General features: G+C 42.7%; 2 protein-coding genes across 3 annotated transcripts in view; one reads left to right on the top strand and one right to left on the bottom strand.

The window, feature by feature from the left end:
- Window positions 1-12338, top strand: part of LOC135099850 (uncharacterized) — a 33242-nt gene extending 20904 nt beyond the window's left edge. For both annotated transcript variants that reach the window (XM_064002456.1, XM_064002457.1), the window contains exons 26-32: window positions 4381-4518; window positions 4711-4866; window positions 8737-8847; window positions 9015-9171; window positions 9359-9573; window positions 9673-9838; window positions 9953-12338. In XM_064002456.1, coding sequence (XP_063858526.1) covers window positions 4381-4518; window positions 4711-4866; window positions 8737-8847; window positions 9015-9171; window positions 9359-9573; window positions 9673-9838; window positions 9953-10170 — 1161 coding nt within the window. In that variant the 3' untranslated portion in view covers window positions 10171-12338. The remainder of the gene's footprint in view (window positions 1-4380; window positions 4519-4710; window positions 4867-8736; window positions 8848-9014; window positions 9172-9358; window positions 9574-9672; window positions 9839-9952) is intronic.
- LOC135099851 (peritrophin-1-like) lies at window positions 11641-12995 on the bottom strand. Its single transcript, XM_064002458.1, has 2 exons — window positions 12840-12995; window positions 11641-12338 (listed from the first exon to the last, which is right to left on the bottom strand). Exons 1-2 carry the CDS (start codon window positions 12851-12853, stop codon window positions 11951-11953), a joined length of 402 nt encoding a protein of 133 aa, XP_063858528.1. The 5' UTR covers window positions 12854-12995; the 3' UTR covers window positions 11641-11950.
- Window positions 12996-16621: the final 3626 nt, after the last annotated feature.

Here is a 16621-nt window from a genome sequence, read left to right as displayed (position 1 = left end):
TGCATGGGCAGAGCCAACCTTCTACCAGATTTTAGATATGTGTAACAGTTATGTAGCGGATGAGTGATATCTTTCATTATCCTGTCCACTTGTTTCATTGTACCTGTCTGATAGAGCTTATCTAATGATATGGTCTGTGCACCTAATTTTCCTGCCTTCTTAACAATCCTTCCCAGCTTATTTTTATCTTTACAGGTAAGCTTTCCATAACAGGCAGTGATCGAAAAATTTAGGACTGGTTCCAACAATGATTTGTAGAATAGGCTAATGATCACTTTATCTACATGTAAGTTGCGCAAAATACGTACAAAGTGTAGTCTTTGGTTACATTTCCTTGACACCATATCTGTATTGACACTGCCCTTCAACTGGTCATCGATCATAAAGCCCAGATACTTATACTGGTTTACTCTTTCTACGTTTTCTTCTCTAATTGTTAATAGGTCTGGTACATGTTTGTTTTTAGTTCTGAAATCAAATATCATCTCCTTAGTTTTCTTTACATTGAGCTCCAAAAAATTTTGTTTACTCCAATCAACAAATTTTTTTTTAACCTGAGTTAAATAGCCTTCATAATTATCATTTACAATTTTTCCTAAGATAACTGTATCATCAGCATATTTCACAATAGTACAGTCATCAATTCCACTTCTACAATCATCTGTGTACAAGTTGAAAAGAACAGGGGACAACACACAACCTTGTGGGGCTCCTGTGTTAGTTAATATCACATCAGACTTAACATTGTTTACATTGGTATACTGGGGTCTCTGAGATAAAAAGCTAAAAATCCATTTTAAGATATTTCTATTTACACCCATTTCTAGCATTTTATTGAGCAGAATATGAGGTTGCATTGTATTAAATGATGAACTAAAATCAATAAACAGTGCTCTAATTTGTGATTTGGGCTTATCTAAATGTTTGTTAACATCATTCAATAATGTAAGTGTCGCATCCTGTACACTCCTATTATTACAATAAGCAAACTGCATAGGGTCTTCTATATTATTAGTTTTTTTTGACATATGTAATTTTTCAATACACTTTCGAAACATTTCATAATATTAGATGTTAATACTACAGGTCTAAAATCTTTGGAATCTTTTGGACAGTTAATTTTTGCAATAGGTTTTACTTCAGATTCCTTCCATTTATAAGGTACCACTCCCTGATCTACTGAATCCTGAAATAATGTTGTCAGTACGGGTGTCAGTTGTTTTGCACAATGTTTAAGTACCATAGCAGACATTCCGTCTGGCCCTGTAGCTTTACCTGCCCGTATATTCTGCAGGGACTTCTGCACGTCTTCTTGCCTAATTATTATTCTTTCATCATTATGAGATTGAATTTGTCATTACCTCATTACACGCATCACTGAAATCATGGCTTTCAAATCTCGCAAAGAACGCGTTCATTTCGTTTACATATGTGTTGATATTTTCTGGTTCAGGCACACTCTGTTTCTTCTTGTGCCCACACAGGGTTTTAAGTCCCTTCCAAGCGTCTTTTACTCTATTTGTCTTAGAAAAGCCTTAAACTTTCTCTTTGTATAGAGAGGTGGCCCACAAAAGGTACTTAAGCCTTCCATCACCAGAATCTCATGCACTTTATTTCTGCCCGGAACAATGCCAAGTCTGTTCTCCAACTAGCCTAAAACTCCTTCATTAATAGAAAGTGTCAAAATCTTTCAAGATCTGACTTCCCTTGTGACTTCTGGCATCTAGCCAAAAAACTTTGCTTCTTCTTTCTCTCCTTTATTTCAACCAGATGTCACCACTGCTATCACATTTTTCTCTGAAGCTGAACTCTTCGCTCAGACCTTTGCTAAAAAACTCTACCCTGGACGATTCAGGGCTTGTCCCTCCCTCTCCTCCACACTCTGACTACTTCATGCTACATATTAAAATTCTTCGCAATGATGTTTTCCATGCCCTCGCTGGCCTAAACCCATAAGCCCCTTTCACACGAACGGATTTTTCCGGTTCGGAACTTTCCGCACCAGCATCCAGGCCGCACCGCAACACCCATGGTCACGTGCGGATTCTTCCGCAGGCTCTGTCTCCCCCGTCAATCAAATCAGTGCAATGCTGTCTCTTGACGATGGAGGACGTCAAAAAGAGAGTAATATATGTTTATTTAATGAACAAGGTCATCAAGAAAAAGAAGCAGAGAAAATTCTGGGTTCACCCCTTGAACAGCAGTAGTCTTCTCAAGGGTTTCGTTTTACACTCTGTGCAGGGATTTGAAGGCTGATGATGCAAAGTTCTTCAACTACTTTCGGATGAGCTACCTTTCGTATGAAGAACTTGTGGCTAAAGTGAGAGACTCTATTCAATCAGAAGACACCAATACGAGACCATCCATTCCACTTAAAGAAGCAGTTGCTCTGACTATCAGGTAAGAAGTTAGTGATCTCCCACCGCACGCGGGAAAAAAACGGACGTGTGAACGCGCCCAAAGCAACACGTTACCACCCAAACCGCTCTCCGGTATTTCTCCCGCTCCAGTCTTGCTGGTAGTCTGGCAGGATGAGGCTCCCGCAATGGAAAAACTACCTTACCGGCCCCGTGTGAATTCTCCCGCTCCGGTCTTGCTGGTAGTCCGGCAGGATGCGGCTCCCGCAATGGAAAAACTACCTTACTGGCGCCGTGTGAATGCTCCCTTAAGAGTCAATGTAAAGCTAAAACGTACGGAAAGTTCCGGACCGGAGCAATCCGTTCGTGTGAAAGGGGCCTTAAAAGACTTATGGACTTGATGGGGTCCCTCCTATTGTTCTCCGGAACTGCGCCTGGCACCTTGCCTAGTCAAACTCTTTCAACTTTGTTTGTCAACATTTACCTATCCTTTTTACTGGAAGTTTGCTTACATTCAGCTTGTTCCTAAAAAGGGTGACCGTTCTATTCCCTCAAACTACAGTCCTATTGCTTTAATTTCCTGCCTATCTAAAGTTTTTTTTTCCAAACCTATGTTCAACAGGAAGATTCTTAAACATCTATCACTTCACAACCTTCTATCTGATCGTCTGTAAGAGTTCCGTCAAAGCCACTCTACTGGTGATCTTCTGGCTTTCCTTACCGAGTCTTGGTCATCCTCTTTTACAGATTTTGGTGAAACTTTTGCTGTTGCTACAGACATATCAAAAGCTTTTGATAGAGTCTGGCACAAAGCTTTGATTTCCAAACTATCCTCCTACGACTTCTGTCCTTCTCTCTGTAACTTCATCTCGAGTTACCTTTCTAACCGTTCTGTTGCTGCTGTGGTAGACGGTCACTGTTTTTCTCTTAAATCTATTAACAGTGGTGTTCCTCAGGGTTTTGTCCTGTCACCCACTCGCTTCCTATTATCCAGCAATGATCTTTTAAACCAAACTTCTTGCCCTGTCCACATATACGTTGATGATACCACCCTGCACTTTTCCACGTCTTTTCACAGATGTCCAACCCTTCAGGAAGTAAACGGTTCACGCAAGGAAGCCACAGGACTTCTGACTTCTGGTCTGTCTAAAATTTGTGATTGGGGCAGAGCAAACTCAGTATTGTTCAGTGCCTCAAAAACTCAATTCCTCCATCTATCAACTCGACACAAACTTCCAGATAACTATCCCCTCTTCTTCAATGACACTCAACTGGCCCCTCTTCTACAATGAACATCCTCGGTCTGTCCTTTTCTTATAATCTAAACTGGAAACTTCACATCTCATCTCTAGCTAAAACAGCTTCTGAGACGTCTCCACCAGTTTTTCTCATCCCCCAGCTGCTAACTCTGTACAAGGGCCTTATCCGTCCATGTATGGAGTATGTTTCACATGTCTGGAGGGGTTCCACTCGTACCACTCTTTTAAGACAGGGTGGAATCAAAAGTTTTTCATCTCATCAACTTCTCTCCTCTAAATGACTGTCTTCAGCATCTTTCTCATCGCCGGAATGTTGCATCTCTTGCTATCTCCTACCTCTATTTTCATGCAAACTGCTCTTCTGATCTTGCAAACTGCATGCCTCCCGTCCTCCCGCGGCCTCGCTGCACAAGATTTTCTTCTTTCTTTCATCCTTATTCTGTCCATCTCTCTAATGCAAGAGGTAACCAGTATTCCCAATCATTCATTCCTTTCTCTGGTAAACTCTGGAACTCCCTGCCTGCTTCTGTATTTCCACCTTCCTATGACTTGAACTCCTTCAAGAGGGAGGTTTCAAGATGCTTATCCTTCATTTTTTGACCACCGCTTCGGACCCTATTCGGGACCGGCATCTCATTGGGCTTTTTTTTTTTTTTTTTTTTAGATTTTTTGTTGCCCTTGGCCGGTGTCCTTCCTACATTAAGAAAAAAAAAAGGCACATTAATTCATTGAAATGTACTGATTGTTGTCCATTACCAATGCAGGCGTTGTACCGCGGGACCTGCAGCCGTATTGAGCCCCTTTACAAGCAGCTGGAAAACGCCATCTATGAAGCAGATTTCTTCAAGGCTGTGTACGAGGACCAGCTGCCCCACCATCGTCATGCCTCGGAGGTTTTCCGCGTGAGTGGTTCGTTTGTACTGAACAACACTGCCGCTGAGTACAGCCTATTTTTTTTCCCTTGCTTGTGTAACATGCATTTTCTTTGCATATTTATTCCATGATGACTATACAACTTTACGTGAGTATTTTTCTTTTTTCAATATACACAATTATTTTTCCTTGAGGCTGACCACTGTTGTCATCCCGTGCAGGCCTTCAATACCACGTACTTTGTAGTGAGTTGGAGGGACTCCTGCGAGACAGTGTGGTACTACTTCAAGGAAGACCCTTTTGAGCTGGTCCTCTGGGAAGTAGACCTAAAGTTCCGGGCACATGAATGGCTCTTCCTTGGAGGCACCACGACTGAGGTGAGTGCTGATCCATACAGTTATATACACAAGTACAGTACATTAAACCACCATTTTCTCTGTACCGACTGGTTTATTTTCTACATCATGGAGATGTGGCCAAATTTTTAGATAAATATATGAATGAAGTTGATTTGAAACTAATTGTTATAAAAGAATAGAGTTCATTATCTTATCTATCGTATCAATTGTAATCAATACAAAATAAAGCCGTTTTATCTTGAAGGTGTAGATTTCAGGCGATCTTTAGGGAAAAAGTGAGAAAATTTTTTAGGTGCTTGAGCAGATATCGGTGTGAGCGCCGCGAACGAAGTTGAAACATGCATCGGCAATGAAGTGCATTAGTTCTTCAAAGTCGTGAGCGTTCAGCGTTACATTTTAGCAGCTTTTGTAGTGATATATGGAATTATAGGGTTGAGAGAAAGTCTGTTCACAACTAGGCGCTGATATTCCCCGTGTAATGGATGGAATATCTCTCTCTCTCTCTCTCTCTCTCTCTCTCTCTCTCTCTCTCTCTCTCTCTCTCTCTCTCTCTCTCTCTCTCTGTCTCTCTGTCTCTCTGTCTCTCTCTCTCTCTCTCTCTCTCTCTCTCTCTCTCTGTCTCTGTCTCTCTCTGTCTCTGTCTCTGTCTCTGTCTCTGTCTCTGTCTCTGTCTCTCTCTCTCTCTCTCTCTCTCTCTCTCTCTCTCTCTCTCTCTCTCTCTCTCTCTCTCTCTCTCTCTCTGTCTCTCTCTCTGTCTCTCTGTCTCTCTCTGTCTCTCTCTCTCTCTCTCTCTCTCTCTCTCTCTCTCTCTCTCTCTCTCTCTCTCTCTCTCTCTGTCTCTGTCTCTGTCTCTGTCTCTGTCTCTGTCTCTGTCTCTCTCTCTCTCTCTCTCTCTCTCTCTCTCTCTCTCTCTCTCTCTCTCTCTCTCTCTCTCTCTCTCTCTCTGTCTCTGTCTCTGTCTCTGTCTCTGTCTCTGTCTCTGTCTCTCTCTCTGTCTCTCTCTCTCTCTGTCTCTGTCTCTGTCTCTGTCTCTGTCTCTCTCTCTCTCTCTCTCTCTCTCTCTCTCTCTCTCTCTCTCTGTCTCTCTCTGTCTCTCTCTCTGTCTCTCTGTCTCTCTCTGTCTCTCTGTCTCTCTCTCTCTCTCTCTCTCTCTCTCTCTCTCTCTCTGTGTCTCTCTGTCTCTCTCTCTCTCTCTCTCTCTCTCTCTCTCTCTCTCTCTCTCTCTCTCTCTCTCTCTCTCTCTCTCTCTCTCTCTCTCTCTCTCTCTCTCTCTCTCTCTCTCTCTCTCTCTCTCTCTCTCTCTCTCTGTCTCTCTCTGTCTCTCTCTCTCTCTCTCTGTCTCTCTCCTCTCTCTGTCTCTCTCTCTCTCTCTCTGTCTCTCTCCTCTCTCTGTCTCTCTGTCTCTCTCTCCTCTCTCTGTCTCTCTCTCCTCTCTCTGTCTCTCTCTCCTCTCTCTGTCTCTCTCTCCTCTCTCTGTCTCTCTCTCTCTCTCTCTCTCTCTCTCTCTCTCTCTCTCTCTCTCTCTCTCTCTCTGTCTCTGTCTCTGTCTCTGTCTCTGTCTCTGTCTCTGTCTCTCTCTCTCTCTCTCTCTCTCTCTCTCTCTCCTCTCTCTCTCTGTCTCTCTCTCTCTGTCTCTCCCTCTCTCCTCTCTCTGTCTCTCTCTCTCTCTCTCTCTCTCTCTCTCTCTCTCTCTCTCTCTCTCTCTCTCTCTCTCTCTCTCTCTCTGTCTCTGTCTCTGTCTCTGTCTCTGTCTCTGTCTCTGTCTCTGTCTCTGTCTGTCTCTGTCTCTGTCTCTGTCTCTGTCTCTGTCTCTCTCTCTCTCTCTCTCTCTCTCTCTCTCTCTCTCTCTCTCTCTGTCTCTGTCTCTGTCTCTGTCTCTGTCTCTGTCTCTGTCTCTGTCTCTGTCTCTGTCTCTGTCTCTGTCTGTCTCTCTGTCTCTGCCTCTCTGTCTCTCTCTCTGTCTCTCTCTCTGTCTCTGTCTCTGTCTCTGTCTCTGTCTCTCTGTCTCTCTGTCTCTATCTCTTTCTCTCTCTCTCTCTCTCTGAAAAAGGTTTGCTGTGGATAGTTCACCGAGTGGTTAAGTGAATGTTTAAATCACTACATAAGCTACGTAATCTTTACAATAATTACAACCCTGTAAATCCCTACAGGCGGCACCAGCCACTGCCGCTTACGCCATGATCTCTTGTTCTATCCTAACATTCGGTCAGGCATTGCAAATTTGACAGTGGCTTAATTAAATAACACACACACACACACACACACACACACACACACACACACACACACACACAGCGAGAGACTTTTAGACGTGACTTTACGTACCGAAAAGTTTACGAACACACTGCAACATGTGTTCCGAGGCTGTCTGGGAAAGGACGTACCATGTGCGGATTAGTTAGACTATTTTGGCGGTGTGCTGAATTTCAGTGAAACATAGTGACCTTTTTAAGGCGAGGACATACCTACATTGTTACGAATATCAGGTATGATATGTTCGCTTCTTGTCCACAACCAAAAAAATTAGGAAGATTTGTGGGGAGCAGTGACTGCACAATATAACGTTATAACGATGCAGAATACGACAACGCAACAAGTAAAAATAACAGACATTGATGAGGATGCACTGCAGAAAGTGAGTTGAACATCATGCCAGGGTAGGAACATTCTGAACGTGGAAAACTACATCGTGCTGCAGAAAACGACGAAGGAAGACGAATCAGGCTTTGAAAACGTGAACGAGCTTGGAGCTTGAAGCAGTCAGGCGGTATATGACGACACCGGGTCAGGCTTCTTAGAATCTATATGGCTGGTATGTGTGATGAGCGTGAGAAACTTCAGTAACCACGGTGACAAGCTGAAGCACATAGCTTCAGTAATTCCTGTTGTGCGGTGTGGAAGGGAAGCGCGTGGCGTTACTAAAAGTTTCAACAGATGACTACCAGCAAATCTCATCTTCATCACCAGTTTTCGGAGTGGGTTGATCATGACACTGCCAGCAACGTACTAGTGATGAGGTAATAAGACAAAATGATGACGCTGGTTGGTCTTTGTTGATTGATAAAGAGGCAGGGATGGACATCCAGATATCCTTGGACACGTGTGTGACCATAATCCAGTAGACAAGAAAATAGCGGTCTTGCTACAGCGGACCCCAGTTAAGAGCCTAACCTAGAGTGAAATAGTATGTACACTTGATAGCTATTACCAACAATTGTGAATCCATGAAAACGACCAAAAAAGAAATTATACATTTTATTATATTTTCCAGGAGCTATAGGATGCAGAGAACAGTGTAGTATACATATATTTAGAGTGTAGAATATTGCTTTCCGAATTGTTTTAGAAAATAATATCGTCCAAGAGTTTCTTGTCATTCATAAGGAAACTATTTCCAGCGGACTCGTGTGGTGACTCTGTGATGCATGCACTTTCATAAAATTTCATCCCTTGTGACTTTACTTAAGAGTCTAACTAAAAGTTACGGTTTACAAGCAAAACAAGAACCACTGAGAGCTTGCTGGTAATGAGTATCAAGCAAATCTTACTCGGGCCCAGATTCCCGACTTGGTCCGTTATGGCAAGACGGACATTTTCGTGTCAGATCTACAGTATATCATCTGTGGTACAACATAGCAACTAGTAACAACACTTGGTATATTTCCAAAGCATAGCGGAGGATAGAATAAGTAACAAGCCGGGGCGTGCACCCCTCCATTGTTCTTCACATAGGAGTGACACAATACTATACCGGATAGTTTACCGACGTTCTCGTGTGACGCATAGCTGTTGCTACACCTCATTGCCACGGGTGCCGGACAAGCTCAAGAATATATTCAAATTAAAAATAGTTAGCAGTTACAGCGTTACATAATTTTATTTTTTTAGGTGTACGTCGCGGCGGCAGCGGCGGCAGTGACGGTGATTATGCATTCTGGAAGCCCTAATAGCTGCAACGTCACCAGCGCTATCTGGAAGATCACGAGGGACAACATCGTGGTACGGTGGCATGGTACACTCAGTATACAATGTTATCAATCACTCATTTCATTAATAAATTTAATTCTAATAGAACGCACAAAAGTCTTTGCTGCGAGTTTTGTGTGTACTGAATTCAAGGAAAAAGGTATGGCGGACACAAGGCAGATCCCATAATCTTCCAACAGAAACACGGCTCCTTAGAGTCTGGTGAGCGTCTGTCTATGTTTGCTGAGGGCAATCTAGTAACGCTAAGGGTTCATGCTGCTGACTCCACCGCTATCTACAAGCTCGATTTGCTCTCTGGCAGTTTATTGCTGAAGCAGACCGTGCACAGTGGCTTCGGTAACGTATTTTCTTACACTGCAAAAGTAACTAAATTAAGCTACTCTTCCATCGGCACATTTATTAGAAACGCATTGGCATAAGATAACTATTGAGTTTAAGCTGTAAATTGACTTTACTATTTAAATTAAGTTTTTGAAATCTTGGTACCTAGCGGTGTCTCCATAGGCCTTCTCCCTTCTTACAGACATTTACAAGACCACTGTGACGCCAAGAAACCAAACTGTCACCTTCAGAGGCCTTGCGGGACACGGCATGCTACTTGTGGACGATTATGAAGGGGAGGTGGTGAAGACTGAGCGAAGTATTGATGATTGCGTTTTCGTGGAAGAAGATGGACGCTTGTACCTTCTCCTGGCCCTCACTAGAGCTGAGGTGCACAGGGACGAGTTCCTACTGGAGGTGAGTCTTCAGGTGGTCGAGGAGTTCAAGTTGTTGGTCTGTTGAGTGTGAAGACGCGTGGAAAAGAAAAATTACAACGATGAACTTCTGTATTCACAGTTACATTCCGTGGATGTAGCATCGAGGACACTTACCTGGGAGAGTGTTCACAGGATGGCTGCCAAGACTCGACTCACCGTATTCTTCGCTGGTAGTCGCACCACTGGTGCTTACATCGTGGTGGCGCTTCAGGAGAATGGCACTCCACTTGTGTACAGCCTTGTAGGTCAGTAGAAGAGAGCAGTACCCAGTAATATCAAGGAACTAACAAGGCTGCTTTTGTTGTATATAAATCAAACTCAAATGACCAAGCCTTTCTAATCTTTAATTTGCATTTCAGGAGCCACCTTAAAGGAGTTTGCATCCCTAAGTACTCCAGGAGTATCTTGGGCTGAGTACGTTGCAGTGCCCAGCCAGGTCTTTCCGCCCTTCCCTGATCACTACTTGCTGCTTGGCCAGTATAACAAAACAAGTGTCTTAACTCAGCTTGTCATGAGGGGAGGTGCTGTTCCCCAAACAGACTATAGGTGTTACCAAGAGCAACCAGTACTTCTATAGACTACTGGCCACCAAGGCTTTGACAGCTTGTAGCAATACATGACCATCCTATGTACTATATACCATGTTGGTTGCAGATTGGACGACTTGCCTAACGTAACTGTTATATACAACCTGACGAATGTGGCATAAGACATTCTTACCTTTAGCGATTGTATGAAAGTTTGAATTTAAAGCATTTCGTGTACTGTACCCTACAATGCAAATTCAGATATCAAAAAAGGACTTTTTACCATATCCCTCAAATGAGTTATCTCAAGAACTCGTGTTTACCATACTTTCTTGCAGACTCTGGGACTTTGCACTATTCCAGGCTTCTTTTATAGTTATTATATACAAATTAATAGTGATAATAATTGTAATAGTAATAATAATCATAATAATAATGATAATTCTTAATCATAATAATAATTATGAGACTCAGAACAGCCTGTGAAACTACAGTTCCAGTTCCGACTACCGGGTAACAAGCTTGGGGCTTTTGGGAGGAGTCTAGCTTTTAGGAGCACATTCGAAGTGGTCAGATACACCCCAACAAGAAAGAAAAATTAAAATTAACAGACAGGCAAAAAACGAAAAATATAACCTTCCTCTGCCATTAATCCCGTGATGGGTTGGCTGCTTTCACAAATAACCAGCACCTTCCGTCTTCTGTAACCTCCTCCGCCACGCTCAAGTGTCGCGTTTCCCCCTCAGTTCCATTTCTTGATATATATCTCTATTATTCCCTTACACTACACCCGGCTTCTCTATGCCACCTTTACGGGATCAACCACTCTAAGTCCGATCACGTGGTTGTGGCACCTCAGGCGCTACTACAGGCGCTACTACCTCGCCTCCAGGAGATGACTCGTGCCTCCATTCTTTTTTCTTCACTCGTCCACCACAGCATTTATATATTTCCCCTCCAGTTTCTCCTTACTCCGCCTCAGCGCCCAGGCTCCTGCATCTTACAGCGACACTGGTTTTACAACCGATGCATACATTGTTACTCGCAAGGAAATGAAATAGAGTACCATTGTGATGCTGACCTTAGTAAGCCATCGAAAGGTACATTTAGTAATGGTGACGTGGATATTGTTTGATAACGATCTATAATGACCATTCCAAAAATTATGTCTGGAGGCGACGAAACGTGTGCCTATCCTAGTCATGTGAATGATCACTAGGAATATTATGAAAAAATAAATAAATAAATAAATAAATAATAATAATAATTATAATAATAGTAATAATAATAATAATAATAAAATTGCAGTGGAAGAGTTCGACTTGCCAAAGATCGGCAACAAGCGTCTCCTTACGTCTTAGTAGGTTAAGGGTGACAGGGAACTACACAAAGGAGACTGAATCCTGGTAATGTCACTGGGAATGTAAGTGTTTTGTGTTATGGGTAGTGAGTATATACGCTTGTATGCCATATGAATGTAAGTCCGTATACATAAATGGTTATATAGTGCAAACAAGAAAAATTGTATAAACGTATATTAAAATTTCACTCGTACAAAGGTAACGTAAAATGGGAGATACATAGTTCCTTGTAGATCGTCATAACGTTTTTAGATCACGAGTCAAGAGCGTCAGAAAGAATTTCTTCCGTCACACAAAATCATTAATTTTAAGTCGCCAGGCACATACAATTGCAGTCCACGGCTGACCTTTCTCCAATCAACTCTTACCACCAAGGTCTCTAAAGTACACACATTTTAGACCTTGTTTACCATGTCCCTCTTCAGCCTTACATTCAGCGCGATTACTCGTGGTGTCATAGCCTCCATTCTTAGATGGTGGTGTCGTAGTCTGGGGCGGTAGTGGTGATCATGTCTGCAGGGGCATGAGTGGCGTCGTTGATGGCAGTAGTGGTGGTGTTTGTATCTTGTACGTGAGCCTTGGTGGCGGCGGCAGCAGCACAATGAGTGTTAATCGGGAAATCGCAGACTTCAAGTTCTGTATTGAAATGGAGGCCTGCAGGACAATCCATGAGGAAGGCAATATTCCAGGAGCACATGTAAAAGGAACCACAGTCTGCTGGGTTGGCCATGTAATGAGGATAGGGTCCGGGGGGCATAGGGCACCGGGATGAAATCATCGGGGACGCCGTAAAGTAAGCAGGGACGCCATCACTTGGGGCCGACGCCAGGATAACCCCTAAGCATACCGTGAGGATCCTGTGGGTGTAATGTCTAGGTTATTATAAGAATGTATACTTGCACACTTGCATACTTTCTTGGTCATCTGAAATTTAATAAGGTCTGGTTTCATTTCCATAATATTCCACTGTACGTACCTACATTTCATGACTGGACATGGAGACAAATGGTAATTAGAACGATTGTCCAGTAACATAGGGCACACGTCGATCAGACATACATAGTAAATTCTATAATTCTGATATATAACACACGTATCTTGACGTACATAGATTTCCAAGTCTGACACTATGGTGGCCATGAGGGCTGAGGAAATTTTGCAGGTTGCCTCTTATGCCAACTGAGTTATATATATATTCCTGTCTATTCAGTTAAAACCGCGCTTTCATTTCATATCATGGGCTTAAAATATGCCATCTTACATTATCAACGTCATAGAATAAGTGAACAGGCTTATTTTCTACATTCTAAACACAAGAAGTTATAAAATAAATTTGTGAATTTAAGAATAAGCCTTACAAGGTAAGCTGCATGATGATTCTCTGCTGTTAAGACGCGATTGTTTCGCTGCTGCAGCTTCTGTGCTGCAACTGGAAAGTTTTCCCCGCCTTATATTCACCACATGAGATGCTTATCAGTTCGGCCAACTGCGTCATTCAGCGTCACAAGCGTGTCGACTATATATTCAATTATTTCCGGTGGGACTTCCAGCCATACACCAAACAGCTGCTTATCACGTGTCGTGGCTGATAAAGCGGCTTCCTTGTGAGTAGCAGAAAGGGACTAAGCTAATCTCAAGGAAGTTATCAAATTAGAACTTGAATAATTTCTTTTACACGTGGGTAGAAGAAGCAATTTCATTTATTTATTAAGTCATGCTTTAGAGCAGCATTCTTCAACATTCTTTTTCAAGTTCGTGCACCCTTCCAGAATTTTTGAGAAATTCATGTACTTTAGGACATAGGAGGATAATAATAATAATAATAATAATGATAATAATAATAATAATAATAATAATAATAATTGACATTTTCTTTAGATTTAAAACTGGAAAGATATTGATAAAAGTTTTAGATTTTTAATTTAAACATAGAAAATAGCTGCTGTCCAAAATAACTGTTTATACAGTTGCTAAGTGCATAATAAAACAAAATGCCGTCAGAGTGTAGTATACTGATATTGTAGTCGCCAGTTATCGCCTCACCATGTCTTGTGAGGCTGGTGGCGAGAGACTCTCGTGAAGGATGTGTAACAATAAGGAAACTGAGTTGAATGGAGTAGTTAACTGGAGTAGTTAAGTTGTACGAGAGGAGGACTAAGCTGTAGAGTGCAGTGGCCACAGATGCGAGCTGGTAGTAGACTCTGTAAGAAGGCATATATTTACATGAAAAACTGCTGACCCAGCCCCTTCAGCGTGACCCTTTTATTAGGGTCACGGTGGGCCTGGTGCTTAGGACAAAGACCCTCTTGTGCGAGTACGGAGAGCCACGACATCCTACGACGAAACCAGGACAGAAACAAGGTATCTCTAGAGATATCTTGTTAAAATCCTGGTTTCATCGTAGGATGTCCTGGCTCTCCGTGAAGCTGTGAGAGAGGAGGACTAAGCTGCAAAATATTAACCAGGACTGAAACAAGATATCTCTAGAGATACCTTGTTTCTGTCCTGGTTTCGTCGTAGGATGTCGTGGCTCTCCGTGCTCGCACAAGAGGGTCTTTGTCCTAAGCACCGGGCCCACCGTGACCCTTGTAAAAGGGTCACGCTGAAGGGGCTGGGTCAGCGGTTTTTTTATGTAAACATATGCCTCCCTACCGAGTCTACTACCAGCTCGCAGCTGTGGCCACTACACTTTACAGCTTAGTCCTCCTCTCGTACAACTTAACTACTCCAGTTAACTACTCCATTCAACTCAGTTTCCTTATTGTTACACATCCTTCACGAGAGTCTCTCGCCACCAGCCTCACAGGACATGGTGAGGCAATAACTGGCGACTACAGATATCTTCTTACATGTCACTTACAATTATTTTTTTTTCACACTGTTTATTCTTATGCACACTGGCCATTTCATGTAGCCCTCTATGTATCCCAGTATTTGCCAAGTACCTTTGAAAGAATTAATGTATCCTGAGATGCACTATGCATACACGTTAACTATTACTGCCCTATACCACTTAAAGATCCCCATCAGTTTCCCTTTCGTAAGGAGTGCTCCTCATCTCCTGCATCTTTTTATCCGATCTTCTCTGTATTCATTCTGATAATGTATATGTTGCTATATTCTGATCTTGCTTACTACGTGCCTTCCCTCCACCTACGGCCTCATTGCACAAACTTTTTACTTCCTCTCACTCCTATTTTATCCACCTCCTTAATGCAAGTGTAAAACGATATTCACAATATTTCATACCTTTCTCAGCTAAACTCTGGAACCCACTATCTGCTATTTCTCCCTTCCTACGACTTGAAATCTTTAAGAGGGAAGTTAAATTCTGGTTAAACTTTTCGGCTCTTCTTTAGGGACTGACATCTCAGGAGGCCTTTTTAGACTGCATATCCCGCGGCTCTTCTTGCATAAAGAAAGCAAATAACTACTTACTTGGAAGCAGATGAAAAGAGTGTGTGTGTGTGTGTATGTGTGTCACCACTACTAAATGCCTCATGCAAGGTGTCGGAAATAATAATTTATCTCTAGGGGATAACAGTGAAAAAACACCATGGTAGAATATTGGTAAGATAGAAGCAAATAAAGTTGATATAAAGTTACATCTATTCAAGTTCAGAAGTTCCGTTGAAACAAATGACAGTATGCACTACTACGTACACAGCACCATTCTGCCAGGCGCCAGCTGATCTTCTATCCCACCCAAAGCGACATTACCAGTACCTCTCGCTCCTGGAAGACCTGATTTACTTATATTCTACTGGAGTCATTACGTATATTCTGTACAAAGTGTGTGTGCTCAGTATGAGTAGCTAACCCCAAACCATTCATCCATACCTCACAACCACGGGAGAGCACCGAGCCGCAGTCACGCCGCCATTACAGCAATCCACACTCCTCTCCATCCACCTGCCAGCGAAGTGTTTTTCTCAGGCAAGGACCTGGCGGTTAATTTGCCACACTGCCTCCTAACTTGTTGTGACATCAATAATAGGAAACCACCCCAGCCAGCTAACATACGTAGGGACTTATACGGCCACCAGGTAAACTTCAATGGTTATTTTTCTTTTGTAGTCACCGAATCAAATAATTCAACTTTTATTGTGTGTCAAAATCAAGAACTAGTATTTATCTCTAGAATTTGGAGGATGTCCAAGTATTTGTACCTTCTGAATTTTTCACAGTAAAATGTTTTTTGGTCATTGAAATTGGTTACGTTCAAATTCATCAGAAGGTATTGTGCGAAATCCTTCTTATTCTTGTGACCTCTTTCGCTTTTTATCACCTGATTGGTCCTCCTTCCCTTCAGTCTTATGCTCTGATCTGTCCACAACCTGTAGGAGAGCGGCAAGCACAGCACAGGAAGCAAAACTACACAAGCATGGAGGAAACTACGTTTCCTCCATGCTTGTACTAGGAACTCTTTCATCATCCCCTCTCTCTCTCTCTCTCTCTCTCTCTCTCTCTCTCTCTCTCTCTCTCTCTCTCTCTCTCTCTCTCTCTCTCTCTCTCTCTCTCTCTCCCCACCATGATATAGGCCCAGCACTGTGAGGACTTCACCATCCTCCTCTAACCTCCTATTCCACTCATCTCCTATAATTACAGTTATGGAACCTACCAACCTGTCTCTCACTTCATACCTGACACACTCAACCAGGAAATGTTCCAGTCTCCCTCACCCTTCTACATGTGTTACATCCCTGGTCCAGCTCATCTCTGTTCTTAGTTTTCACCTTCAGCATCCCTGTCCTTACCTTCACTAACAACTTACTACCCCAGTCTCCTACATGCCAGTGGAGCAGCTCAGGTCTCTCCTTCTACTTGTACCACTTTAATGTGGACTGTTTCTATCCCTGCCCGCCATCTAACTAAACCACCTTTTTCTATCCTTTTCCTCACCTCTCTGTGTCCTCTCTTCCTCTAGTTCTCATCAAGATTTTCCCTCCTTTTCCACCTATCCATTTCCCTCTTCCATGAAGACCTAATAGAGTTTTCCCTCACTACCTGTTTCACCCACCTATCCTCATCAAGTCCTCCTATCTTCAAAAAGCTCAGTTTCCCTTTAATTATTCTTTCTCTGAAGATGCACCAGTCCATCTCTCCTCTGATGGTTTCTACTGCTGTGCTGTGTGGAACA

Source organism: Scylla paramamosain, chromosome 4 (assembly GCF_035594125.1).
Source record: "Scylla paramamosain isolate STU-SP2022 chromosome 4, ASM3559412v1, whole genome shotgun sequence".
In the NCBI taxonomy this organism is placed as follows: domain Eukaryota; kingdom Metazoa; phylum Arthropoda; class Malacostraca; order Decapoda; family Portunidae; genus Scylla; species Scylla paramamosain.
Note: the sequence above shows the minus strand (reverse complement) of the source record. Positions and strands in the feature narration are given on the sequence as shown.